The sequence below is a fragment of the Anticarsia gemmatalis genome, chromosome 3, assembly GCF_050436995.1.
Source record: "Anticarsia gemmatalis isolate Benzon Research Colony breed Stoneville strain chromosome 3, ilAntGemm2 primary, whole genome shotgun sequence".
Lineage (NCBI taxonomy): Eukaryota > Metazoa > Arthropoda > Insecta > Lepidoptera > Erebidae > Anticarsia > Anticarsia gemmatalis.
The window spans coordinates 7,243,444-7,270,652 of NC_134747.1; the positions used below are offsets into that span (position 1 = coordinate 7,243,444).

The window sequence follows — 27,209 nt, forward strand, 5'->3', positions numbered from 1 at the left end:
GATAAACAATCATTGCAGTGTTCAAGGCGATAACGGCCATTCGCACATCCCGCAGTCCCACTGCCGGAGCTGCCCCCCGCCACTCACGCTTCACCCCCTACGCACCCCGCGGCCGCCCCTGCCGCCCATGCCGCCACGTGTATCAAACTATCAACACATCATTTACTGTTATATGTAATAAGTTTGCATACATAATTATGCTATGCTTAGGAAATATAGCAAAAAAATATGGTTAGTAACAATGAGTATCATCACCTATGTAAGGATGGTGATGACAGTGATCGCATGGAAGGAAAGCTGTCGCCGCACTTTGGTTACTATAAGGTGTATGGGTTCTTAGTAACTATTGCAGGTCACAGACAGATTGGTGCCGTTGGTAACAAGGATATTTCATAGCATTGCTCCATGAAAACAAAATAATACAGACCTATATAAATATAATTCAGTAATTTTTTTAAAGTCTCGAATTAAAGAACAGTATCTAGCCTTAGCCTCTATAATATACAGCCTCTATAGGTTAATGATGTTATAGGCAGTTGATACATCAAGTTTAATTAAAGCTTGCTATTATTATTGTAACTATGTCAAAAGTTGAAAAATGGAACGTAGTGACGGGATTTACGAGCATTTACCGGAATCTGTTGACCCCGTCGACTCATAAACGCGTTCCCGATATACACCGCATTGGGTGAGCGCTGTGCGACTCACATGCGTCGCAAGCATAATAATCGACAAGAAAATCTTACAAACTTCAAATAACAAAAGAAATTTCCGATCTCAATTTTTTAGCTTGTACCTACTAGCACATCTACGTCAATCGCTTAATTCGAAACGTGTTAAATATGGACACTCCTCTCACAGGTTTCAAGTGACATACAGTAGGTATAATAATATTTACGTAATTACAAAAAAAGTTGTTAGAGCATTTGTATGTGTAGCAATTTCAAAACAAAGCACTTAAATATTGCGTTACTTCTTTGGCCATTAACATTATTTGCATGGCCTTCGTTAACATCTACTTCTATCATCAATCCAGGGAACTTAGCCTTTTTGCTTATCTATTAGAACCAGGTCTTGTCTGGTCGGAATTAAAACATTCACTCATATGCAGGGTTTGAGGCAGACGATTGTCTTAGACAGCAGGCACCTAGTTTGAACTGCTGCTGACACGTTGGCATCAATTTACTTAAATTTGGACCAACCGTTTCGCAGATATGAAACTTTGTGAAATTGAAATTTTTTGTTATATACTGGGCAGATTGAACTAGATATTTTTACATATTTACTCAAAGTATTTATTTACGGCAGGCACATAATAACACCATTTTAAAGGTTGTAAACTGAAGAAGGTTTGAGGGACGTTGAAGACACCTTTCTGTATTATTTTCAGTTTTTGGCCGTCGCTTACATTAAATGGTAATTTTAGGAGCACGCAGCATTTTAAGCTTACATTAGTTCATTAAAAGCCAGAATAATGGGACAATATTTTATTTAGATAAATTATTTTTATAACGAGTACCTATACCCATATATTATACTATTCTATGATCTACAAGAAACCTTTATCAGTTTTCTTAATTCAGAAACTCATGGAACCTACTAAAAGGACTTTATTGGCATGGATGTACATAATATTAAAATAGGTCGCGCCAAATCCGTAAGAGCCTCTACCGCATGCAATTTGGAGAAGTATTTCTTTCCTTCTCGTCTACCTACCCTGTGAGATGGAATGCCGTTGCAAAGGTGTATCAAAATATAAAAATATTAGCGGCTGTATTGTCTTGTGAAATCAATTTTGTGATAAGTTATGTTTGTATAATATTAAACTTTAAAGTGCTTATTTTTATTGAAGACATTACAAGAAGTATTCCTTCTCCTGTGCTAGCTAATCTTTCTTGAACGGTTTAGCGAAATTAAGCGTAAAACTATCTCAGCCACACAAGCTAACGAGAAAAGATCTACTTTGATAATACGTATTTTTGATGTTTATATTGAAAAGCTCACTGATTTATGATTTCTAAACCTTCTTAACCCAGTCTTTTTAAACCTTCAGAACCGGGAATTTTCGTTTTGTTCTCCTAGTACCGGGTAGAACCAGTTTCCATGCTCTACAAAGCACAATCGGTTTAGCCGACTAATCAGCCGACTAGTCAACTTCTTTACAACCATTTGATCGGCCAGTCGACAAGTCGGCACATCTGTAATAGGTCTGTATCTAATCAATAAAACCATTTAACCTTCCCTCAAAAAAAATCCGTGATGCAAAATAAGTGTTTGTTACCTAGCATTGCACTGTCAGCGACCCACGCTAAATATAAATGTGGAATATAGCCGCATGTTCAACTGGCTTTTGTTACAGTACTGAAACTATTGACCTATTTCACATTACTGGAAGTAAGCAATAACTTTCAGTGCAACGCTCGCACCATAAAACCGAGCCGTGAGTAACCACTGCACGCAATACAATCTGTAGCTGTACTATTTAAATAAAATTTGTCTTGTTCCCGACACCGATCTTAAATGTATGTACAAATCACATGATAACATAATATTATACATGTATACGATATCCTGCAAACTACACTGTTAAACACTACGGAGCGGATTCCTTTTAAAAAACTTAAAGCATTTTTGTGATCACAACGATTAAGGGAAAACTTTAAGCGCGATTTAAATTGCGTAAAAAGTATATTGTAAGCAAATCTGTTAATTAATTAATATTTCTTAAGTGTTTCCGCTTATCATCCACTTCCTGAAAGCTTTGTTTCATATTGCCACAGATTCTCTATCTGCTAAAATAAACTAGGTATACACCTTTGAAAGAAAATAAATCTTATGTTAAGAAAACGATCAAACAATTAATTTGCTATTTATAAAATTGTTGTGTATGGAAGAGATATCGACAAAACAGTAAAAAAATGAGGAACGTGGTATACTTCCCTCTGGGTTCAATGTTCTGTACAAGTGTACGTCACGGTGATAAAACAGCGAGACTCATGAATGAGATCGTGCATTGACAGGGCGACTCACCCCGGAATAATAAAATTATATCCAAACAACGCCTGGCCGACAGCAACGACTCAAAACAAAATATTATGTCTTTAAAACATTTAGTTTTAAGTGCATATGTCATGTTCATAAGAATAGACAAATGATACCTACGTTACATCGTCGTAAAACATTGCAAGCAAATTACTTTTTAACATTAATGGTTTTAAATTATTAACAGATGATCTTCAGATAGTTGCAGCTTATGGGAATTCAAATATTGCACATGTTATCTTAATTATAGTTGTAACAATTTGTATTACGTATATAATACAATCAACAGCATTAACTTCGTCAGGTTAGTTTTAAGTTTTGTAGAAGGCTATAAGAATTGCATTATAGGAATTTTTGACAGTATTTAACGTACCGATACAGTTAGTGATAGGTTAGTTTGGTACCATTGGTGCTAATATACTGTCAAATTAAAATTCAATTTTTTTATCTGTATTAACATAGATAGGTCTTAAAAGTGATGTTATATAATAAAATGTAATGCATCAATTTGTGAGTATCACAATGCTTTACCAACACAATTGGTGTACATATAGTTAAATAATTAAATCTGTATTAACTTCTCACACTTAGGTTTAACTTAAGTATATATAAATATTCTAGACTTAGGTAGGAACTAATAAACTTAATAACAAAAAAAAAACAAAATTTCTGGTGCCTGCTTTACTTCAATAGTTTTGTAACCGAGTAAAAACTTTTCTGAGCCATTTCTTTCAGGTTTTTGCAAATAAGTAGATTATAACACAATAATTCTCTTGATTAATTATATTTTAAGTTGTAAGTGTTTAAGCCGTTTCGTAGTCGTTTCTTGCGTTTGGTTTTACTTATAGTAATACTGGTTCATTTTTGTAAAGAAATTGAAAAAATCATGAAAATAAAATGAGCAAGGCAAATTCCAAAGCTAGAATTTCATTTTCAGTTAGCTGTGATTTAAGTAAGTACATGATGTGGTGGTCAATAGCATTTACAAAAAAAAAATAGTTTGTTTAACAAACGAAAATCAAATAATATAAATAAATACTTAAATACATATCGTCCCCGTAGAGCGAAAAGTCATTAACTCGAAAAACCTTGTTTTGAGATATGGCTGATCAAAGTTTTTAAAAATATAAAAATTCATAACTTACGTTTGCAGTAACCTATCTCTACGTTTATGAAATCTATGAATCTCTCTCTTAAATGAAGGAAATTATAACAAAGTTTATTTAGTATAGACTACATTAAGAAAATTATTGTCTGAACGCTTGGAAATATCAAAATATATAAATTAGTTACTTTTATTTATTAAATATGTAACATAATTTCGAGTTAGTTAATTTTTGATCAGAGTTAGTGATTTTTAACGCAGTATGAAATGCGTGTACCGATGTGAAAAATAACTACATCCATTTAGTGATTTTACAATTGCTAATAATAATTTAAATATGCAGAGATAATTCAAGGGAAAAGTAATTAAGTCGTTTTAGGTATTTTTTAAGTATGGGTTAGATACAATCCTAAGAAATGAATATAAATTAACTAAAATTAGTTAATTTGCTCATTTTATTTTCAGCTCAAAAGGGTTGACCTGGTTAATTTTCAAATTCTATAAAACAAAAACTATAATAGCTACAGGTATGAGGATTAGACAGAAAATTAGAGAAAAATATGGCGATTTCAATGGTGTCATAAAAAAAGAAATCATTAACTCGAGTAAATGACTTTTCGCTCTACGGGGACGATATATTCGTTTACGAATACAATAATAAATTAATCAAGTGAATTCATAAGTTAATTAAAATATAATATTCCTTGCATATCTGTACTATAACGAACAGAACAAAGTATAGACTATACAAGCTATTAACTTATCACTCTGCAGCACTTAAGTTGTATAGGTATACTTGCTAGTTTGTTATTGCGAAACGATTACATTCAACACAAAAAAAGTTCATGTACCGGCCTCATTTTTATACCTATTAAGTGGAATTAATCAAATGAGTTTGTTGTATTTGTCTCGTCGTCATTCAGCTTTATCATCTCGACACACAAAGCCTTATATCAGTTAGAGATACGAAATCGTGGGAGTTATATTATTATTTCGGCAATAATTGCAAAAATTGTGTTTTATACATAACGACAAGTTGATAGTGGTTTCCTGTCACTTTGATAACAGCTGCTACTGTTTATGTCGCGACCTCGTTTTGAGAGCTTCGTCAATGGAAGCTGATTTTGACCCAATTTATAACCGTTTGATAGACCCGCCATACTGATTTGAATATACTGCGATTTACTGTGATTCACGATTCACACAATGACTGTTTCCCTAGACCGAGTGATAATGGCTGCTATTCTACATATGGACGTTACAAAACATAACTTCCTATCAATAAGTAATTAATATCTATATATTATACCTAAGTATCAATTATTATTATTGTAACAAAATCTTAGTTCCTCTAAGCTTGCCTATCATAAGTGTCAGCACTTGACCTAAATGAATAAATGATTTGATTTTGATTTCATAAAAATATGTCAATTACGTTTTATCACATTTAACAATGATTTTATTAGACCTCTACAAGCCTTACAACGTGTATCACAGACGTTAGTCTCCGTCTGTGACACAATGATCGAAATCACTTTAACACGTATTGGAAATGCATAATTACTTAATTAAATTTAAAAATAGTACGGCAGTCGATAAAACTGAAAAGATAATTTAACAATGACAAATAATGTGAGATTTCTATTGAAATAAATCCATCAGTTGCTTATTCCTACGACTATGTGAATAACGAGAATATATGACGAAGAATTGAAATCTCCATAGATGGACATTAAAGAGAGATGCAAAGAGTATTGAAAATGAAAAATTTTGAAACAGCGGCCTTATTCTTATGAATACTTTATGAATGTCCTTTCCTCTACTGTCTTTCATCCGTATGTGTCTTAACATGATTATTAATTAAGCAATTACTTCAGCGTTTATGCATGACTATAAATAAAAACATTTCAAAACTATTAGAAACATTTTATACTTTAACTCATTTAATTCATTTACTTCAGTTTATCATCAGTAAATATTGATAGTCAATAGGTAGGCAATTACTTAAATTAATTGGGTCGAATCTTTAAAACAAGCAGGATTTGATATATTATAATAATCATGCGTCATTCATCCACTAGTTTATCGGGGGTTATAAACCTATAACCTTAAAAATCTAAATTAGTTGAATTATTTCAGAGATAAGATAGTAGGTACAATGTTTCTTTAAACACGAACTATAGATTAAGGTTATTTCATACAGCGGAAATATTTAAGTAAAGAAAAGCCGTTAAAAAGTAAAAATAGATGAACTCGTGCGACTAATCCTATAGAGGCTATAAATAGAAGATTTAATTTGATCTGTGTTTGTTAGTAATCAAGGTTCGATGCAAAAGGAATTTTATTAAAATGATTTCTTATAGCATTTTTAGGTCACGAGGCTATATGATGATAAACGATGTTGTTGCCAGTTGATATAACGTACCAAATAAAAACTTATATGATAAAATGTAGAGCAAAGGTTACGGTAACATCTGATTATATAAAGAACGTTTATTTTCAATTCATAAATTAAGCAATACTCCAATTTAATTCACAAAAATCTAGATAAAATCATAACATGGTAATTAAATTTTTATTTAGATTTGCGATAAATCTGCGTACATAACAATGATTCATTTCAAACGGTTCTATTAATTGACATTGTTTCTTAAAATGTACAGTCGATTTCGTTCCATAATTGGAATACATCCACGCTACTTTTTTGCACACTTAAATACATAGATTACAACATATTGCATTGTTTTCTTCGTGCTCAAGAAAGCTTTTATTTTAATAAACAGTTTGGTGAGCTCTACATAATCGATGTTGGAAGGTACATAGAATCAAAATCTTTACTTATATTTTTGTGATAATCTGTTGAGATTCTCTACCACATTGGGACTCCCGTATTTTAAAATATGCATAGTGACTATTTCAAATATGAAGTTTCAAACCAACTAGCTGACCCGCGCAACTTCGCATAATTTCCTCGTTTCTGTAACATTTTTCGTTGCTACTCCGCTCCTAATGGTCGTAGCGTAATGTTATAATTATAGCCTAGCCTTCCTCAATAAATAAGCTATCCAACAGTTATTTTTTTCAATTTGCACCAGTAGTTCCTGAGATTAGCGCGTTCAAACAAACAAACTCCTCAGCTTTATAATATTAGTATAGATTAATGTGGCTTTCTTCCCATTTTAATATTCGCTAAATATAAAACTTTCTTACAATTTTGGGATTTTGTGACCATATAATTATTTTAGGTACTGAAAGACCTCATCAAGTGTCTGTTTGGTTAGGACTAATTAGAGGACATTGTTGTACTATGGACGGAGTTGTAGCTATAATAATTGTATTTTTTTCTTAAACCTCTCGCTTAAAGGTCGTTGTTTGTGTTACTGAACTTAATTTATCAACATAAATGTGAAGTAAGTAGCAACGCCGCGTGAGTAGGTACAGTTAACAGGACAAAATAATAGCGAGATAAGTTACATTTGTTTTTAATATACAAAAAAAAAATCGGTTTTTAGCACAAAGTGCGGAGTCATTTAAACTTCGGTTTAAATAAAAGTATACGTTTATTTCAGTCTATTCTATTATCGTACTGACAAATCGGGTATAAACTTAACACCTAATTAACCATGGACATCGTATGCCAAACAAGAACGAAAGCTGAATAACTTCCACATGCGATGTCTTCGTAAAATATTGGGCATTACGTGGGAAGACAAGATTACAAATGGCGAAGTACTAACTACTGCCAAACTGCCCAGTATCATGGCAACTCCAAAGCAAAGGCGTCTACGTTGGCTGGGACATGTGCACCGGATGGTCGTTTCTCGCTTACGCAAAAAAATATCTCTCGGGGAAATTGCTGAATGCTGATGCTAAAAGACCTGTCGGCCGTCCGGTATTGCGTTTCAAGGATAGCACCAAGCGTGACATGGCATCATTTGCAATTGATCGCTCGACCTGGAAGAGCCAGGCTGAGGATCGTGGAAGATGGAAAAAGACTCTAGCTGATGGCGTATCTACTCATGACAACACCTGGCTCAACCACTTAGCACATAAAAGAGAGCAGCGACATTTACGCGCTTCAAATCCCCCATCGACCCCAGGCTCTTTCATCTGCCAAAACTGCGAGCGCAGCTGTCACTCCCGCATCTAGGTCTTTTAAGTCACGAACGAAGATGTTACTTTGTAACAAATATTCCTCTATCTGACGCCACCCGAATCAGCTGCAATAGATGGACACAGGCCAATGATGAATTAACCGGTATATAACACTAAACGTAGAACTGCCGGTAACCTTATGAATATAAGGAAATCTACAGATATTTATACTTTCGTGTATAATATTTTAACTTCTTACTTATATTCGGTGAATAATTAAATTAAATTTGATGAATTTTGAAATTTTACTTAAACAAGAAACACTACAAGTGAGAGCTCTTCGACTATATTAGGCCAAGTAGAAACGCTCAAGCCTCTCAGTTGTCATTGGTTTTCGAAGCAACTCGGAAACATTTGGTTTACATATTTTTATTGTATTGTAAGTTGTATCAAATCTCAAGTATTTGGTTATTTTGACCAGATTGTATTTCCACAAACAATGCTCTATGAAAATATTTAATCTAGTCGAATCGTATATTTTTAATGCATTCATTATTTGGTTATATTTATGAATAACATATTTTAGGCGACTCGTCGGTTATCATCTTTATCTTGCCAAAATGTCAACATATAACCACTTAACTATTATCATTTAATGAATATTATTTATTCAATTGTATGTGTCCAAGAGAGCATAATTTGATATCCTACAGTGGCAGTAATCATTATTTTAAATTTATAATTACCGAATGATGACATCAATGTTTTATAAATGATAGCCTCTGTAACCGAATACGCCTTTTATCTCATAAGTTTAATTTAACAAACCGTTTTATTTCGTTTTTAAGTAGGTATTATAATTAAACGATTAGTATATTTCTTGTTACACATAATGCATTTAATTATAAACGTTATATTGTTGTTTGGCATAAAGTTACAAGCAATTAAACTATATATTAGCTACGAATAGAAAATACTACGATAGTAGGAATAGTTCCAATGCTTGATGTTTAATGTTAATAAATTAAGTTATCTATTAAGATATTGTAACGCATATAGCAGTGCAATTCTCTTCAGTCTATGTGTACCTCGATTTTCTACAGTACTATCGAGTATCGAGAGTTTGACATGTCAAATGTACATACTTACTGCAAAAGTAGTTCCTACAATCCTAGAGGTCCCCGCTAGAGGCGCTAATCAGGTTTTTATACAAAATTTCTCTATATCGAGCCAGTCGTCGAAATTTAATAGCGGTAGAGATGTTTGAAGTAAAACATTTACACTATAACCTACTTGTTGACAACAAGCACTAAATATCCTTATCTTTTCGAAAAAAAAAGGATTTTGTTTTTCTAATCGATGAAAATGGAGGTTTTATATAAAGCGCTACTCCAGATTGCAGCACTGCAGAATCAGGTTCAAAAACTTTATTTCGTAGAGGTGGAATAGGTGCGGTAGATGTATTATTATCTGCTACTATAACAAATCGAGAGCTAGAATTTCAGTCTGTGACGAAATATGTAGAGGTCATGTCCGGAACGATTAAATATATTTGAAGCCTACCTATATAATTCCTGATAGATAGGTACCTACAATGTTTTTGATCGTAACCTATCCTACTCTCAGTCTATCATCCAACCTAGGTATCGCCCACAATGCACACGAGTAGGTATCCTGTAGTTTGGTGGCTTAAATCCGAATTCCGCCAATATCACTTTACGAAATTATTACAAAAACTGACTAAGGCGCATTACTTCGGCTGCTATTTTTTTAATCAAACGCTAATACAAATGGCTTTTTATAATGTCAAAATAACAAAATTTTATATTTAGTACTATCATATCACATTACCAAATCTATACTAATATTATAAAGCTGAAGAGTTTGTTTATTTGATTGTTTGTTTGTTTGTTTGTTTGTTTGTTTGAACGCGCTTATCTCAAGAACTACTGATCCGATTTGAAAAATTCTTTCATTGTTAGATAACCTACTTATTGAGGAAGGCTATAGGCTATATATTATCACGCTACGACCAATAGGAGCAGAGCACCAGTAAAAAATGTTACAAAAACGGGGAAAATTTTAAGCCATTCTCTCTTCTGTGACGCAAGCGAAGTTGCGCGGGTCAGCTAGTATGTAATAAAATATTACTAAAACTTCCCATGTTGATCAAGTTCTTTCGTAAAGTTATTAAGATATACACAAATATACACAGTAATTTTACCTGCATCTAATCAAATCAAAAATCAAGAAATTTTCGAGTTTTCAAAGATATTGAAGTGAGCAAAGCAACGCGTAACGTGAAGTCTACAAATTTTATAATTATAGAATCGTAACTTAATACATACTATTTTGCAGTAGAACAATAAATTATGGCGATAATTGGATAACGTTGTGTAGTGTCTTGTACTGCAAGATATGCACAAAAATATAGACAATAATATGTTATTTATAGGAGCATTTTAATGTCCTCAATGACGTTACAAATAAACAGCGACTAGAACGATGATCACCGATGAACTTGCAAGAACAATCAAGCCGCGACGCACGCTACGTGACGTCATCCACGCCAACACTGTGTAAAGTCACCGCATAACTTTTTAAGTCCTCCTATTTACAATATTGTATAAATTTATCAAATGTTTTTATTTCATGAAAAAAAATCGGAGTGTTCTGTATTGAAAACAAAATGTTAACAAAGTCAAAATTCATTCTAACATTTCTAATGCAAAAATCTGACTCCATTCTTGTAGAAAAATCTTCATCACTGAAACCGGATGTTATTGAAACTTTCAGCAGACTTTAAACCCACCCCTGCATCAGTAACGTCTTATTTTAAAATATCCGAATGTATTCTTTTGACCTACTTACCTTATTTCGAAGTTGATAACGATTAAAAGTTTTTAAACGCTCCTATTAAAAAGATCATCAAAATCAGTTCATGTAATAAAAGTTACGAGGTCACAAAAAATACAGAAGTCTTGATAATCTCCTCCATTTTTGGCAGTCGGTCAACAAAAAAAGCTTGTCAAACATAATTAGCTACACTGAGTCTTGACAAATGATGCAACATTGATCAGCCAGTGAGTTTTTTTTTTGTTTAGTTTGGCAACCCTGGCTTTATGTTGAATTCCACCAATAACAGTATTTTAAGTAAAATAAATCAAAAAATATTTACAGTCGCATTTTGTCAACTGCGAAGCAATTAACTATGTTGAAACACGAGTCCGACTTTTTTATTTCCTAAAATACATTACGAGTTAGGAAGCATTGATAACTGAGTAGTGATATCTCCTTGGTATATCCTGTCACCAAGTACCAGTCAGTCATTAGTTGTAATTATGAAGGAAAACAATGTTGGTAATCTGCAAAGAATCATGGTTTCGCTTCGTTTTCAAGTTTCGCCATTAACAGGTGTTAGTCTCATGTAATAGAGAGCGAGCCTATTGCCATATACCGGGCATGTTGTTCAACTCCGGACTTCTATTGAGAATTATCTAATATAGATTAGAAATAGACCAATAACACCTTGTCCGACCTGGGAATCGAACCCGAGACCTCCAGGTCAGTTGTCGGATACACTACCGATCAAGCCAGGTAGGGCAGTCAAAAGGTCTTTTAAAATTACAAATGATTGATTATTTTTATTAAAAAGTAAATAATATTTGAGTCAGTACGTTCTTTGGCTGCTGTCTAAGAAGAAAGATTTTAATTAGATGACAAGATTGGTTTCATCGGGAATTAGACTGTCAGAAATAAGGTAGTGGAACTTTACCGCCACTAGAGGCATGAATGAAATTCAGGAAGGGGATAGCGCCCCAACTCAAGAAGCATTTCACAACATTTCAACTGAATGCGTGTTCGGGATTTGTTTGGATTCAGAATTAAAAACAAAACACTGAACCCCGGTTTCTGAGATACATTTAGCGGTACTTTATCTATCCAATAGCGTTTAAACGTATATAAAAAAACGCAATTGAAAACCTAAACCGGGGGTGAGTAGTGTCTTCCATAACATTTAGCGAGTTTGAGGTGGCGCAGTAGTTAAGGTCGCTACCATTGCGTCAGGAGGTCGTGGGTTCGATTCTCACACAGAACGATTATTTGTACGATCTACAATTTTAATACAGAAGTATTTTTATTGTTTTTAATAAATTACATTATCTACCTGTATTTCATGTTAATTTTTTTCTTTGAATAGAGTCGTGTGACATAAACAAAATCAGTCCTTAATTTGATTTATGTCAAAAGGTAATTTACAAATCATGTGCAGAGAGTTCTTCTTTGTCAATATCAAGGCTTTTATTATGGAGAAGCAATAGGGATTATTACTATAGTTTTATTTAGTAATTTATTTATTTATTAATTTATTTATCAGTAATCAGTGACTGACATTAGGGTCAAGAAGGAATTCCTTCTCAAAGTGTGAGATTTGTATCAGCCTTATATTTCAGCCTTATAACCTCAGCCTATTATTATTTTACCTTATTATTTTAGCCTCATCAGGTATACTTCTTAACATACACAAACAAATACTAAATAACGAGTTCTTTAGCAACAAAACTGAATATTTTACTTTACTTACAATGAAAAAATCAACTCTTAAGTTCACAGTTTAATATGCGATGAGAATTGTTACATACATATGTATCTATATGTTACCCTTGAAGTGGTTATATCTGTCGAAACGAATATTGATAATCTGTTATCAAATTAGTTGTATCTGCACCCATCAAAATCGTTCTTTGTAACAATGCATATTTGAACATTTACCCATCACTCTATTGCGAATATAGTAATAATTGAGCAAGAGTTTGCTGAAAGCTCCAAAGTTTGCTGCCTATAATTACATACATTTGATATTTTAAAAGTGCACATCTCTATTTTACATCATTAACTGGTTAATAGGTACGGTATACTTAAAAGGGAATTTATCTGCGCAATACTGCATTGAAGGAAACAAACCTAGCAGATATATTACATTAACTGCTCGGGTTTGAGATATTTTCGCCCTTCTAGGATATCAAATGTTGTTGTTTTCAAATAGTGCAGTATAAATCACTATCAGAGTTTGTGGCGATAAACGTATTGCATATTAGTGCGTATACATAGGTTGATTGATTTTTGGGCATTGTTTTACTACGTATCAGGTTAACGCGTTGATGTCTTTTGTTTTGTTTTGCTGTAAACAGGGAATGTAATTACTACACCTGCAAATAAAAATAAGAGCTTACAGCTAGGGTACTTACTGCTTTAGTAGGAGAAGGAGTCCACAAGAGGAACAGAAGTGCGGCGGGCACGAGGTGGAGCGCGCTGAAGCACGCACGCGCCGGGCCCGACATGGCTGCGCCGCCACTACTGGATGCGCGCCCTCGCGACCAGCCTGGAGCCGCCAGCGCCGCGCCCGCGCCTCTGCGGGGCGGGGGTGAGCGCACTGCCGCCCGAGCGCTCCTCCATCCTTTAGTATCCCGGCACAAACGGCGCGCGCGCACGGGATTCTGGCGCAGCGCGCACCGGGCTATGGCGGTGTACGTGCTATGGTAAGACTTATTTCCTCACTCCGTATTTATTGACTTTGGCAAAAAAACTATTTAGTTTAATTCGCACATACTCAAATAATTTCTAGTTCCGTGAAGTCCTAGTACTTATCTAATAAATAGATTTTTTTAATACATGTGTAAGATTAATTATCAAAAAATCAAACTTGCTGAATTTATATTTTCATCTCATGAAATAGGTTGGTAGCTGCGTTAGCTTCGGTTCTAGGAGTTAACACACAAGTGAGTATTAAGTTATTTTATTTTATAATTCTTTTGTTATAATTATTTTATTATATTTCTAAGTTCAAAATTTATTGATGTGTTTAAAATGTGTCCCGCAAAAAATAGTAGTGGAATTTGGGAATGTTGAATGAGACTACGTAGCCGCGACGGCCGTGGCGGCGGCGGGCGGGTTGACCCGCTCGTCCGCTTGCAATCGTCTTTTTGCAATTTCTCCAAAACGCTTACAATATCAAACAGACTTGCCATTTTGGTAGAAATATCTAAGTAATGGAAAGTATTTCTATAGTTTCAGTAGATTTACTCGCGCTCCTATATTCTTACTTAAGAAAATTAACTTATGATTTGATATCGGTGTATCTGACAACTTAACGCAATTAAGTTATTAATTGTTAATAAATATAACATAATGAAATATAGGACCGACAAAGTTTATCGTCGTTCGGATGCAGTGCGTCGGTGTTGCGCAAACATGCTTCCTATATGACATACCTACATTGTATTGTCTTTTAAAACATATAAGTTTAACGAGCAATCGTTACTCTTTCTAAATATTCAACATCATTTTTTTTTTCTTCAAAAATTATCTATTTATTGCTAAACAATTTACCGCGAACCACATTTCGTAAAATTATTTAAATAAACTTTAAATTAAACACTAAAAACATATTGAATTGTAGAGTTACTACATAACTACCTTAAATTATAATAAATAGCTCATATTTATTTGGAGCATGAACTTCTTGGTAATATGCATTATCACTATAACTTCACTTTTACCATGCCAGTCTACATTTTTATAAGTGTATAAAAAAACATAACTTAGTTAATATTTATCACACCATCCAGATTTATAGAATTTGAGTTTAACGACTTAAATATTCGACTTTCAAAAGTAGAAGATAATAATAAAAAAAGTTTTATACTACTTTTGAAATCACTTGCCCACTTACAAGCTTCGTGCGTCTGGCCGAGTTTGGCGTGAAGACTGTAGATGGACGGCACCTAATTAAATTTAAACAATAAACAATATAGTACATAATTCGACCTTATTGTTATAATTATCTCTGATTAATATATTTATTGAACATTTGATTTTTTTTATATCACCTAAAATCCATAAATAAACAAATCGATAAAATTCTAAAGTTATAGAGTGCTATAATATGTAAATAAATATATATAAATATAATACGTATATAAAGGCAACCAGTCCGGAGTACGATACCAACAATATTAATGGTGAAACATGGGTGTATTTAATTCCATACAAATTTATCTACAAATTAGTGTGTAAAATTATTAAAGAAAAAAGTAAATATCATAATGTAATTGTGTATATTCTACGATAAATAAACGGGTTCCGTTGAACATGTTTCAGTATACAATTTAGTTTTAATTTTCATTTAATATTGAACACGTGACATATTTTAAGAACATATATAATTTTAGGTAGGTATATTGTTATAAGTATATTATGTTGTCATATTATGTAGATACAAATTTCAAGCCAATGATTTTGTAATGGCGCAACCAGTGAGTGAGTGCAAGTATCAATTTTCTGCTAAACAGCTAACACAGCGATAGATCGTGTATCATGTAGTCAGGTCAAAGGTCCGTAGATAATATTATATCTACTTCAATATGAATTTTTAAATGCTGAACAAAGTGGCGGCTTAGTAAATAAATATTCAGAAATATATTTTTAATTATCTTAGAACTTTAGATCATTAACCCTAAAAGACCGTAAAGGTGTCAACTGTATCACGCGTGCCGCTCTGATATTTCTGATATTTTTATCATAAAGAATATTTATTTGTGCAGTCAGTACCTAGCATAGTATTAGTACTACCTACTAAGGATTAATTTACTTTCAGTATTATTCATTAGCTTTCCAACACTCTGCGTCCGTCAAACAGTAATAATAATGCCATCAAAAACATTCTGTAAAAACCTCAAGTCTCGCCGTAAAAAGTTGTGAGATCGATATAATACCAAGTCGATTAATCTATTTAGTCTCTACTTAAAGGACCTTCTGTCTTAAGTTATTACGTATGTTATTATCATGCCAATTTAAAAAAAAATACCTTTAAAACAAATAGACCGACCTGGCCATCGCATGATTTCATTATTAGTATGTATCACACTACACAGCACGACGAGAAGTTACCTGAAATGTAAATGGCGAATTTGTGTATATTGCGATGACCAAGTCGATCTTTTTGTTTTAAAGGTATTTTTTTTTTAATTGGCATGATAATAACATACGTAATAACTTAAGACAGAAGGTCCTTTAAGTAGAGACTAAATAGATTAATCGACTTGGTATTATATCGATCTCACAACTTTTTACGGCGAGACTTGAGGTTTTTACAGAATGTTTTTGATGGCATCTCACTTCTTTTTGTAGAGCGAACATAAGTCCAATTTGTATGGACAGACGTTATTTTTTCATAATTCAACATATTTTCCTATGGGAATGTTGTTCAGTTTCATGGGCTAAACACCCTTGCCCACCCTATACCCCCTCCCGTTATGCCTCATATAGTATGTACCTATTTACACCTATTTATTTTATTTTCTACAGTAATAATAATTCATTAACTGCAAATGTAACCTTGTAATCTTATACATTTATATGGGATTACAAAGTTATTGTTGCAGTTAGTGTATTTAGAAAACTGGACCGAAATTAGAAAATATTAGATTTTTCCCATGATTAAGACACTAAACCCTATTTGTATTCTAAATTTTAAGCTTCTAAGTCTGCTAGAAGTACCTTAGACTTTTGATGATCGGTGAGTCAGTGAGTCAGTGAATCAGTGAGTGACAAAATTCAAAATTTTAACAAGTTGTCATTCTTAAACTACTGGTTCAAATTGACTGAAATTTTAAATATACCGTATTTATACAATGACTGATTAGTTGCTGAAAATCCAGGCTTCTTGTTTTATCCACAACGAAATTATAGGGGTGTCAAAAATAGCCCGAATTGCTTCGAGAAAAGGATGTTACGGCCGTGCCGCTTTTTTTTTGCTCGACTTGCGGGGGCACTTCCGTGCCCCCAGATATATGTTTCTCTAAACAATCTTAAACATGTTATAAATACAAGTTGTCTCAAAAATGTGAGGATACTTTAGTAATATATACTTTTCTTAAATCGGCAGCCGACGGCCTACGGAAATAATAAGCTCGTTAGCGTATGTATCCGAGGAATGTAATAGAAATAAATATTATCTAAAATATTTCAGGAATTTAATAGACAGGGATGGAATCCGAATTGGAGGAATACAGTACCAAATCAAAATGTTCAGAATCAATGGCCAGATAACAGGCAAGAGTTTGAAACCCAAGGATTGTCGAATCGCCCAGACATAGTTCCGCCCCGAAGAGGACTTAACTTTGCAGTCTACGATCCGGTTACCAGGCAACGCACTGCTGCCATCGATCGTAATTGCACTGCACCAGGTTGCTGTGTACCTAAATGTTTTGCTGAGAAAGGAAATTGGGTAATTTATAATTTTATTAGACAAACAGTTTACATGAATAGAGTCATCAGCATCGATTATTTTTTGTTTTTGCTTTTAGGGTCGTCCAGGTCCCCCTGGTCCTCAAGGTCCTCCTGGTCTACAAGGGCACGACGGTCCAGAGGGCCCCCAAGGTCCTAAAGGTCAGAAGGGGCAAACAGGAATTCCGGGGCCGAGAGGGCCTAAAGGCGATAGAGGAAAGCCGGGAGACAGAGGATTCGTTGGAAGGACTGGGCTGGTAGGACCTCCCGGTGAACCAGGTCAGCCAGGTATCAATGGAAGAGACGGGTGCAATGGCACAGACGTGAGTATTGTAAAGATTATATTATCATAACTGACAATAACAGAGATCGACTTTTAACACGCTTTCCAAAGCACAGGGAAGCTTAGTTCAAATATCGCTAAGTTAATGTCCAGTCAAACGGTACACGGTACAATTTTTATCAGAATACCTCTGTTGTTTAAATAATAAAGAGATAACTAAATCAGAAACTTCCAAATAAGCGGCATAAGGTGCATCGATTTGTGAACGAAGGGACCACAAACTGGGCTTATTTTAAACGGGCAAATAAAAAAAATACTTCTTATAGAAAATAGTTTATGTTATTACGTCTAAGTTCTGACTTGTTTCCCTGTTAGATATCGAGAAAACTGAGTTACGTTTTTTAGAACTTTGTAACTTAAATAGAGCTCCATTGCCTCGATTTTAATATTCAGAACAATTGGCGACTCGAGTTATAACGTGGAATCCCGGGTCAAAACAAAAAGTTATTGCTGAGTTTTTCTATTAGAATAATATCAGTGATTGCCTAGAGTTAGTGAGTTTATGTTGTAGACTTACAGACACATATTGGCTGTGCCTGATTTGCCTAAAGCAGACTAACTGTAAAGATTTACTTGGCAAGTACGAGTATATATCGGATTAGTAACAAATGTAATACATCTTATCTATAACATAAAGCATTTTTTTTAAAGCTAGGTTTTTTTTATAATTGTATTATGTGTAGTGGCATGTTAATTTTTTTATAGGGAGAGGCTGGAGTCCGAGGTTCTCCGGGTATGCAGGGACCTCGCGGTTATCCTGGAGTACAGGGCGATAAAGGAGACAAAGGAGAAGCTGCTTACTCTGGTAGATATCCAAAAGGACAAAAAGGTGAACCTGGAGCTGATGGAATGCTCGGTAGAACCGGTCCCATGGGCCCGCCGGGACCTCTCGGACCAAAAGGTCCTAAGGGAAGCGTTGGAGCTCTGGTATGAATTAATATAGATATCGCTTATTGAACAGAATTAAATATTAGGTTTTTAAAAAAATCACAAATAGCATTGTAACGGCGAAAACAATTTTCATAAATACCGAATATTTCGGCACCGTGCAGCGGCTTAAAAATTGCATGTTCTTTTTTTTCGTTTTTTATCCTGCAATTTGTAGGTAATTAATTCTAGTTGAGTTCTATAATTTAACTCACCGTTTTAGGGACCTCCCGGTGAAAAAGGTGACAGGGGTCCTAAAGGTTCCAAGGGCATAGCAATTAAAGGATCCAAAGGAGATCGCGGTGACCACGGTGACCGAGGTCCTCCTTGTACTGGTCACGGTACATTTATACCTAAAGAGGTTATTAAAGGAATACAAGGTGACATGGGTCCTAAAGGTGATAAGGGAGAACCTGGACCTATAGGTGACAAAGGTGATACAGGACCCCAAGGTGAACCTGGACGTGAAGGGCAAACAGGCATAAAAGGAGAAAAAGGGCTGATGGGTAATCCAGGTGCAATAGTAAGTTGATGTTTTAAGTTATATTTATTATTTATTTACAATAATAATAATAATAAATTAGTTGATAAATTTATTTATACGTATATTAAGACAGGTTAAAAAAAATCTTGTTGTAAAATTGTAGGGTCGACCCGGTCTGTTTGGGCCTGCAGGGCCACGAGGACAAAAGGGAGATAGAGGTGTTGATGGTTTACCTGGGTTAGATGGATTACCTGGAAGTAAGGGAGAGCCTGGCCAACACGGGGCTCCTGGACCTCGTGGTATGAAGGGAGTGCCAGGGGCACCAGGTGGACGTACTGGATCACGTGGACCACCAGGACCACAAGGGCCTCGAGGTTACCAAGGCAGACCCGGACCAAAGGGAACAGATGGTTTACCAGGAGAAAAGGGTGATACTGGACCTATGGGACCTCCTGGTGGCCAGGGAGAGCCTGGTAATCCCGGTATCGAAGGTCCAGCGGGACACAAAGGTGAAAAAGGTGAAGCTGGCCGTGATGGAAAACTTGGAGAACCCGGCCCACGAGGCTATGATGGACCTCCGGGTATTACAGGCCCAAAGGGTAACAAGGGCGAAAGCGGTTTTTCAATTCCAGTAAGTTTTTTTGCATTGTTGTAATAGTCACTATATAATTACGACAGAAGATATATAATCACATTTCGGTATTTGATGTATGGCATTATAATATGCTATACAGAGTATCTATTAATTAAAGATGGTTACATGGTTACTCTAAAATATGTTGACATGCATATGGTACATCATTTTAAAGGGTACAAAGTAACGGAGGCTTTAGGAAAGTTCAAGAACTGGTTTCGAATAAAAGCATAGCATTTTTAATGACAGCGTTTTTAAGAGCATTATCACCAATTAATGTTTTCCGCAGCGTTTCCCATACATGTGTACATTGAAATTAAATTTATCCTTGACCCTCATACGTTAAAATTATAAATGTTTTTAGGGTCAACCAGGTCCTAGCGGAGCGGCAGGAATACCTGGTTTAAAAGGACAAAAAGGTGAAAAAGGATACATTGGATTGCGAGGTGCGCCCGGTGATTCTCAATTAGGAACCCCTGGTTATCCAGGAGAAATAGGTGCACCTGGAGATAAGGGTGAAAAAGGTAGCCCCGGTTTAGACGGTATCCCAGGAAACCCGGGACCTAAGGGAGATATAGGTGGTCGTTGCAATCAGTGCTGGCCTGGTGGACCGGGAGAAAAAGGAGACCGGGGATTAGATGGACTGCGAGGTATGCAGGGAGATAGAGGTTATCCTGGACCTATAGGAGCTCCGGGTGCTCGGGGTTCTGATGGCGCAAACGGTAGCCCTGGAGCAACAGGTGCCCCCGTAAGTAGAGCAATTTTTTTCGAGTGCCTAAAATGCCTACACCCCCCCCCCCCCCACTAATTACGGGAGGAGACCCTTGCCCAGCAGTGAGACATTAATGGGTTCAATTTATTTATTTTATTGATACCTACATAATATGTTAAATTTAATGAAGGGCGTTGACGACTTTTATGCTTGGGTGTCATTGGGTTCAATTCCCATAAAAAAACATATATCGGGCATTATACGCATTAGTTTTTTGAACCTGAGTGTATTTTGTTACTATTTTCTTTATAATAGTAAAATGTATGTATGTCCAGGGTGACCGTGGTGATGAAGGACCTATTGGACCACGAGGACCCAGAGGAGAGGATGCCCACATCGCTTCGAACTTAGTTAAAGGACCACCTGGAGAGAAAGGAGACCGTGGACCTCAGGGATACACTGGTGCAAAGGGAGAAAAAGGAATCCAGGGACTTAAGGGAAATACCGGTCAAGTTGGTATGCCCGGTATAAAGGGTGACCAAGGTTTGCCTGGTGTCGCAGGAATGGATGGCAGTCCAGGTTCCGATGGAAATCCTGGTACGCCTGGTAGAGACGGACGTTTACTCAAGGGTGAAAAGGGTGCCCCAGGAGACCTAGGACAGAAAGGAGATAAGGGTTGGTCCGGCCGTCAAGGTCTTAAAGGCGAACCTGGCAATTGTCCAGCTGATTTACAGAGACTGACTAGAGGAGATACAGGTGCACCGGGAGCTCCGGGACCACAAGGACTTCCAGGTATTTTATATTTCTTTATATATTGTATTTGATATTTTGTACATTGTGGAAGAGCTCTTTAATTTTCAACTATTCAGCTATTTATGAAAATGTGTGGTATTTACTTTTTAGAACTGTTGTTTTTCTAGATTAGCGTATTTAAATTATCGTGGCTTGTTCACATACTACTAAGGTATACAACAAGTCTTATGCGCGGTGACAATTTAAAGGTCTTATGCATTATTTTTTTATCTTACCCGATATTTTAGCCAACTCACATCGGTCTTGATCCCGGGCAGTTAGAACCGTTGGAACCTTAGGAAAATAATTTTCATGATTTCAAATATTTAGATTGCAACGTTCATAAATCGTGGTTACTATAGCCCAAAAACAAGTAGAATAAGCCTTGTGTGCGTTTCGAGGCGGGTGGAGTTATAAAATATTTCAAATATAGAACGCAACAGTGCCCGCAGGTTTTTGCTACTGACTGTGGCCTTTTTGATAGAGCTACTTTATTATGGAATACACATAATTTTTATTGTAATCTGGATAAATGGTGCTTACCAACGCCCTCTACTGAGTAGTCGGACTATTGTTATTTTTTTAAATTTACTTTGTAAAAGCTGCAAGTTGTTTTTATTTGTTTCACAGGTGACCAAGGAGAAAAAGGAGACAAAGGATCAACAGGGTTCCCGGGAGAGAAAGGAAAACTAGGTTTACCAGGACAACCAGGTCGTGTAGGACCTAGAGGCCTTACAGGACCTCGTGGAGACAAGGGTCCCATGGGTCCAGTCGGTGCACCAGGCACCCAAGGAGAAACTGGACCTAAAGGATTCCCTGGCTCATCAGGACCTAAAGGTGACAAAGGAGAACTTGGAATATCTATGCCTGGACCTCAAGGACCTCCTGGATTAACAGGAGAAAAGGGCGAGAAGGGAAATAGAGGAATTACTGGTACACCAGGAGCTGATGGCTCCCCTGGACCCGAAGGCCTACCAGGAGAAAAAGGAGAGAGAGGATTAACAGGACGACCTGGTATTCCTGGTGTTCAGGGCTTTAAAGGAGATGCTGGACCAATCGGTCCAGTTGGAGAGCCCGGCACGCCCGGTCTAGGTGGAAAGGATGGACCTAAGGGCCAACAAGGTTATCCGGGAGCCCCAGGTAAACCAGGAGTCATAGGCTTACCAGGTGCAAAGGGAGACCCGGGAGCACCAGGAGTAGCTGGTCAAAGAGGGTATCCGGGAGGCCGAGGTCGCCCCGGACCTCGAGGAGCAGCAGGTATAACTGGAGCACCCGGAGAAACAGGTGAAAAAGGAGAAATTGGATTTACTGGAGAACCAGGGCTTCCCGGCAATGATGGTCCCGTGGGTCCTGCAGGTGACCGTGGACCAAAAGGAGATCTTGGATATCGTGGGATGCCTGGTAATCCTGGGTTAATTGGTATGACTGGAGATAAAGGAGATAGAGGCTTACCCGGCATTCGCGGACCAAAAGGAGAACCTGGTTTAGCTTCAGATAAGGGTGAGAAAGGAGTTCCTGGCATCCCTGGAAGAGATGGAATGGATGGTAGGCCAGGTGCACCGGGAGATAAAGGTGATGTCGGTCCAGCAGGTTTACCAGGATATGGAATACCTGGAAACCAAGGAGAAAAGGGTGACCAAGGTGTGCCTGGATTCGAAGGATTACCGGGACTGGCGGGTGATAAGGGTGAACCAGGGTTGAATGGTCTTAAGGGAGAACAAGGATTTATGGGTAGGGCAGGCGAACCTGGTCAGCCGGGAACACCGGGTATGAATGGCATCCCAGGTAAACCTGGAGATATTGGGCTACCTGGTGCTGACGGTGCAACAGGAGATAAAGGCGACAGAGGATCACCCGGACTTGATGGATTCCCAGGACAGCCTGGTGAGCAAGGTCCAATGGGTCCTCCCGGACTACCAGGTGAACAAGGATTTTCTGGACCTAAAGGAGACAAGGGAAGTCCAGGATTAGCTCATAGTGAAAAGGGTGATAAAGGCAACCCTGGTTTCCCTGGTATCGAAGGCAGGCCAGGAAAGAAAGGTGAAAGAGGTCCTGCTGGAGAAATAGGCCTCCAAGGTGAAAGAGGAGAACGCGGATTCACTGGTGAAAAAGGAGAAACGGGTCTTATTGGTGCAGCCGGCAGAAAAGGTAATTTTTTCATACTCTCTCACGTTTTACTTAAATAAACCTACAACTTGATAAGTATTTTTTCTATGATATATAATCTCACGTTAGTTATTCACTATCTAGAGGTAATGTAGAACGAGATTTCAATCAGCATTTATATCGTATTAAACTTTATAAATATAATAATTTTAAAAATAATAAACAATAACGTTGTTAAAAAGTTTTAAATATACCATTTAATATAGTGTATATAAGCTATACTATACAAATAGTCAAAATAATTTAATGTAGGTAATTAGTTAACGACCTATACAGAACCCTATACATACAGTATACAAGAACTACAAATATCTCTGACAAACTGGGTTATTTGTAAAACACCAAAAACCTCACAGGACTAGACAATTGACATCATAAGCAACCACTTTTGTTCTTTTAGGTTTTTGTTATTTTAAATTGAACTATTGAATATTTATAGAGGAAAAACGATTCACCAATCTCTGTTTCGCAAAGTTCTAGTGGTGATATATTTACTTATGAACTACCTTTTACATAATAAAAATACGAGTATACATTTTCGTGAGACTTTGTACTTACCCGCTTTGTATTATTAGATTAAAAACTAACGAATAAATTACATAATGTAACACAACAATACGAATTGCAGGAGATCGAGGTCCAGTTGGCCCAGTAGGTGTGCCGGGAGCGACAATAAAGGGTGAAAAGGGATTGCCAGGACAGCCAGGCAAACACGGTCGACCTGGACCAATGGGAGCAACCGGTGTCATAGGTGAACCTGGCCTTCCAGGCTTGCCCGGTAGAACCGGTGAGCCAGGTTACCCAGGACCCCCAGGGAAACAAGGAGAAAAAGGTGATACTGGTAGAGAAGGTTTAGCTGGTCCTCCTGGTTTCGATGGACCGGAAGGAGCCCCAGGACCGCAAGGCATACCAGGAGAAAAAGGAGACAAGGGCGCTAAAGGTGAAACTGGCATTGGCTTACCAGGAGAGAGGGGAGCACCAGGATTCCCTGGTTCGCCAGGTCTTGCTGGAGAAAGGGGCGAAAAGGGTGACCGAGGTCGAGACGGGATGACGGGACAGCCAGGTTTTCCGGGTAGCCAAGGCGAAAAAGGAGAAAGAGGACCACCAGGTATACAAGGTTTACAAGGCTTGACGGGCGCCAAAGGAGATAGGGGACAAGATGCCCTTTTCGTAGAGGGACCAAAAGGTGAACCGGGATTGCCTGGTCGACCGGGAGCAAATGGGCCTCCAGGAAAAGATGGCGCACCTGGTTATCCTGGACAGAACGGACCTCCTGGCCTGACAGGAGACCGAGGTTTTCAAGGACCAGTAGGACCCCCTGGACCCCAAGGGCCACCAGGTTTGCAAGGATTGCAAGGCGATCGTGGCGAAACAGGAATTATGGGAAGAACAGGTGCACCAGGCCCCCCTGGAGCACCATGCGTCGAAACAGATTATCTAACTGGAATTCTCTTAGTAAGACATAGCCAAGAAGACTACGTGCCTGAATGTCAAGAAGGGTTAGTCAAATTGTGGGATGGCTATTCGTTGCTATATGTAGATGGCAACGAGAAAGCCCATAATCAAGATTTAGGTCACGCCGGGTCATGCGTAAGGAAATTCAGTACAATGCCTTTCCTTTTCTGTGACTATAATGATGTTTGTAATTACGCTAGTCGCAATGATAGAAGTTACTGGTTATCTACCAATGAACCTACACCTATGTCCCCTGTACAAGGAAATAACATAATGAAATATATATCTAGATGCGTTGTATGTGAAGCTCCGGCCAATGTAATAGCAGTTCACAGCCAAACAGATATTGTCCCAGACTGCCCTGCCGGTTGGATTGATCTCTGGATTGGCTACAGTTTCGTCATGGTAAGTCTTTTTATATAACCGTCTGTGTTATCTCTGCGTACCCATCTTATAAGATAGTTTTTAATAGCATTGATCGTAATATATCGAAGTAAATACTTATCAGGAAAAATATAGATCGATGGATTTGGAGCTCTCCTACCGATATCAGCAACCATTTAAAATCCGACGTCAAATAAATTTAAATAAAAATGTACAGATATAAAAGAACAGAAGAACTTCTACTTCTTTAGAATTATTTCAATTTTAGACCATTAAGAACACTTTGAGCAATACGAATAAAGTATAAAATTACTTATCCTGACTGATAATTTATAATAATCAGTTAGTAGGTAGTAATCAGCACAGTGTAGATAATTGAGACATCCTCGTCGCGACCACACGCAAAATTTTCTATTCTAGCACTACAGTAACGAAAAGTTTGTGACTGTTTACGATTTTAATTTACTTATTATTAAAAAGTAACCCCTATTTTAATTTACCCAAATTACAGAGGAGCGGGGCCGCGCGGCTCCTAAATATATTAACTTATAATCTCGAAGTATAAAACTATGAAACTTAGTAAAAAAAAAACACAAAGTTTTTGCCATGATATACACTTACTTTTATTTAATTTACAGCATACTGGTGCAGGCGGTCAAGGCGGTGGTCAAGCTTTAGAAAGTCCCGGATCATGTCTGGAAAGTTTCCGAACAGTACCATTTATAGAGTGTAACGGCGAAGGAGGTACATGCAACAAGTATGCCAACAAACTCAGTTTTTGGCTGACTACTATTGATGACGCTTATCAATTTGATGTACCAAGACGAGAAACACTAAAAGCTGGAAGTCAACTTGCACGTGTCGCTCGATGTGTAGTCTGTATGAAGAGCACCAGAAGTTCCAAACTTGGTCGCGGCAATGTTTAGATGAACAATCAACAAATTATACAATTATTACATACCTACATGTTCTTTATAGATTATTTGAAAAGTTTATTATAATTATGTGTTAGATATAACAAAGGGATATTACTAGTACATTTATCTTTCAAATTATTGACGTTAGCCTTATATGTAATAATTTAAATCTTAACAGTTTTAAATACAAACGTGTAAGTAGATGTCTATGTAGTTTATAATTTAATACAGCAAACAGTTTGTCAAAAAAGCCAAAGCAATTATGATGTAAGGTTTATTATTTAATTACTTAACTTTAAAATAACAGCGTAATACCGTTGCAATGTTACTTAAATTTCATAATTAATACATTATGCATTTAGGTCAAAATTATAAACCGAATGAAACACATAATATCTCTAAGATTCAGGATTGAATATTTGATCATTATGCTACGTTATTTTAATTACACACTAATATTTATGTGTTTTATATAGTTTCACTAGTCAGAATTAAACATTTACTTGGACCACATTACACACAATTAGACTCGATTTGTGATAACATAGATTTCCCTAATTGTATATAATATTATATGACTATATTATAAATTGAAGATATTAGCCTAATATATACCTACTTGTAAACATTTTCTCCATAACGATTTTAAACATAAATCATCAACAAATTTCAAGAAAAGAATTGATTTCAATTAAAACATTAGTGTTGCGTATAATAAACTGTAGGTACCTATTGTAATTGCCGAGAACTTGTGAATAACGAAAAACAATACCTACGTATGTTTAAGTACACTGCCATAATAATATTGTAGATAGATTACGTTTATGAACTTAAGAATTCGTACAATAAATAACTTTTAAAAGTT

At 36.4% G+C, this 27,209-nt stretch overlaps 2 protein-coding genes across 2 annotated transcripts in view; one reads left to right on the forward strand and one right to left on the reverse strand.

Annotated features, from left to right (window-relative positions):
• Positions 1–13,625, reverse strand: part of LOC142987414 (uncharacterized) — a 26,847-nt gene extending 13,222 nt beyond the window's left edge. Inside the window, exon 1 of the mRNA XM_076136152.1 lies at positions 13,492–13,625. Within this exon, the coding sequence (XP_075992267.1) occupies positions 13,492–13,584 (93 nt within the window). The 5' untranslated portion in view covers positions 13,585–13,625. The remainder of the gene's footprint in view (positions 1–13,491) is intronic.
• On the forward strand, positions 13,583–27,209 carry Col4a1 (Collagen type IV alpha 1). The gene is made up of 12 exons (XM_076136150.1): positions 13,583–13,782; positions 13,980–14,022; positions 17,274–17,531; positions 17,611–17,853; positions 18,579–18,800; positions 19,024–19,323; positions 19,448–19,915; positions 20,283–20,666; positions 20,966–21,422; positions 22,053–23,570; positions 24,217–25,448; positions 26,066–27,209. Exons 1-12 carry the CDS (start codon positions 13,583–13,585, stop codon positions 26,351–26,353), a joined length of 5,613 nt encoding a protein of 1,870 aa, XP_075992265.1. The 3' UTR covers positions 26,354–27,209.

Excerpts from the sequence above, each read along its gene's own strand:
- Col4a1 (XM_076136150.1), top strand. The coding sequence starts at position 13,583 with ATGGCTGCGCCGCCACTACTGGATGCGCGCCCTCGCGACCAGCCTGGA. Across the intron at positions 17,854-18,578 it reads ACGGGTGCAATGGCACAGAC|GGAGAGGCTGGAGTCCGAGG; the intron begins GTGAGTATTGTA and ends ATTTTTTTATAG. Across the intron at positions 25,449-26,065 it reads TTGGCTACAGTTTCGTCATG|CATACTGGTGCAGGCGGTCA; the intron begins GTAAGTCTTTTT and ends TTTAATTTACAG.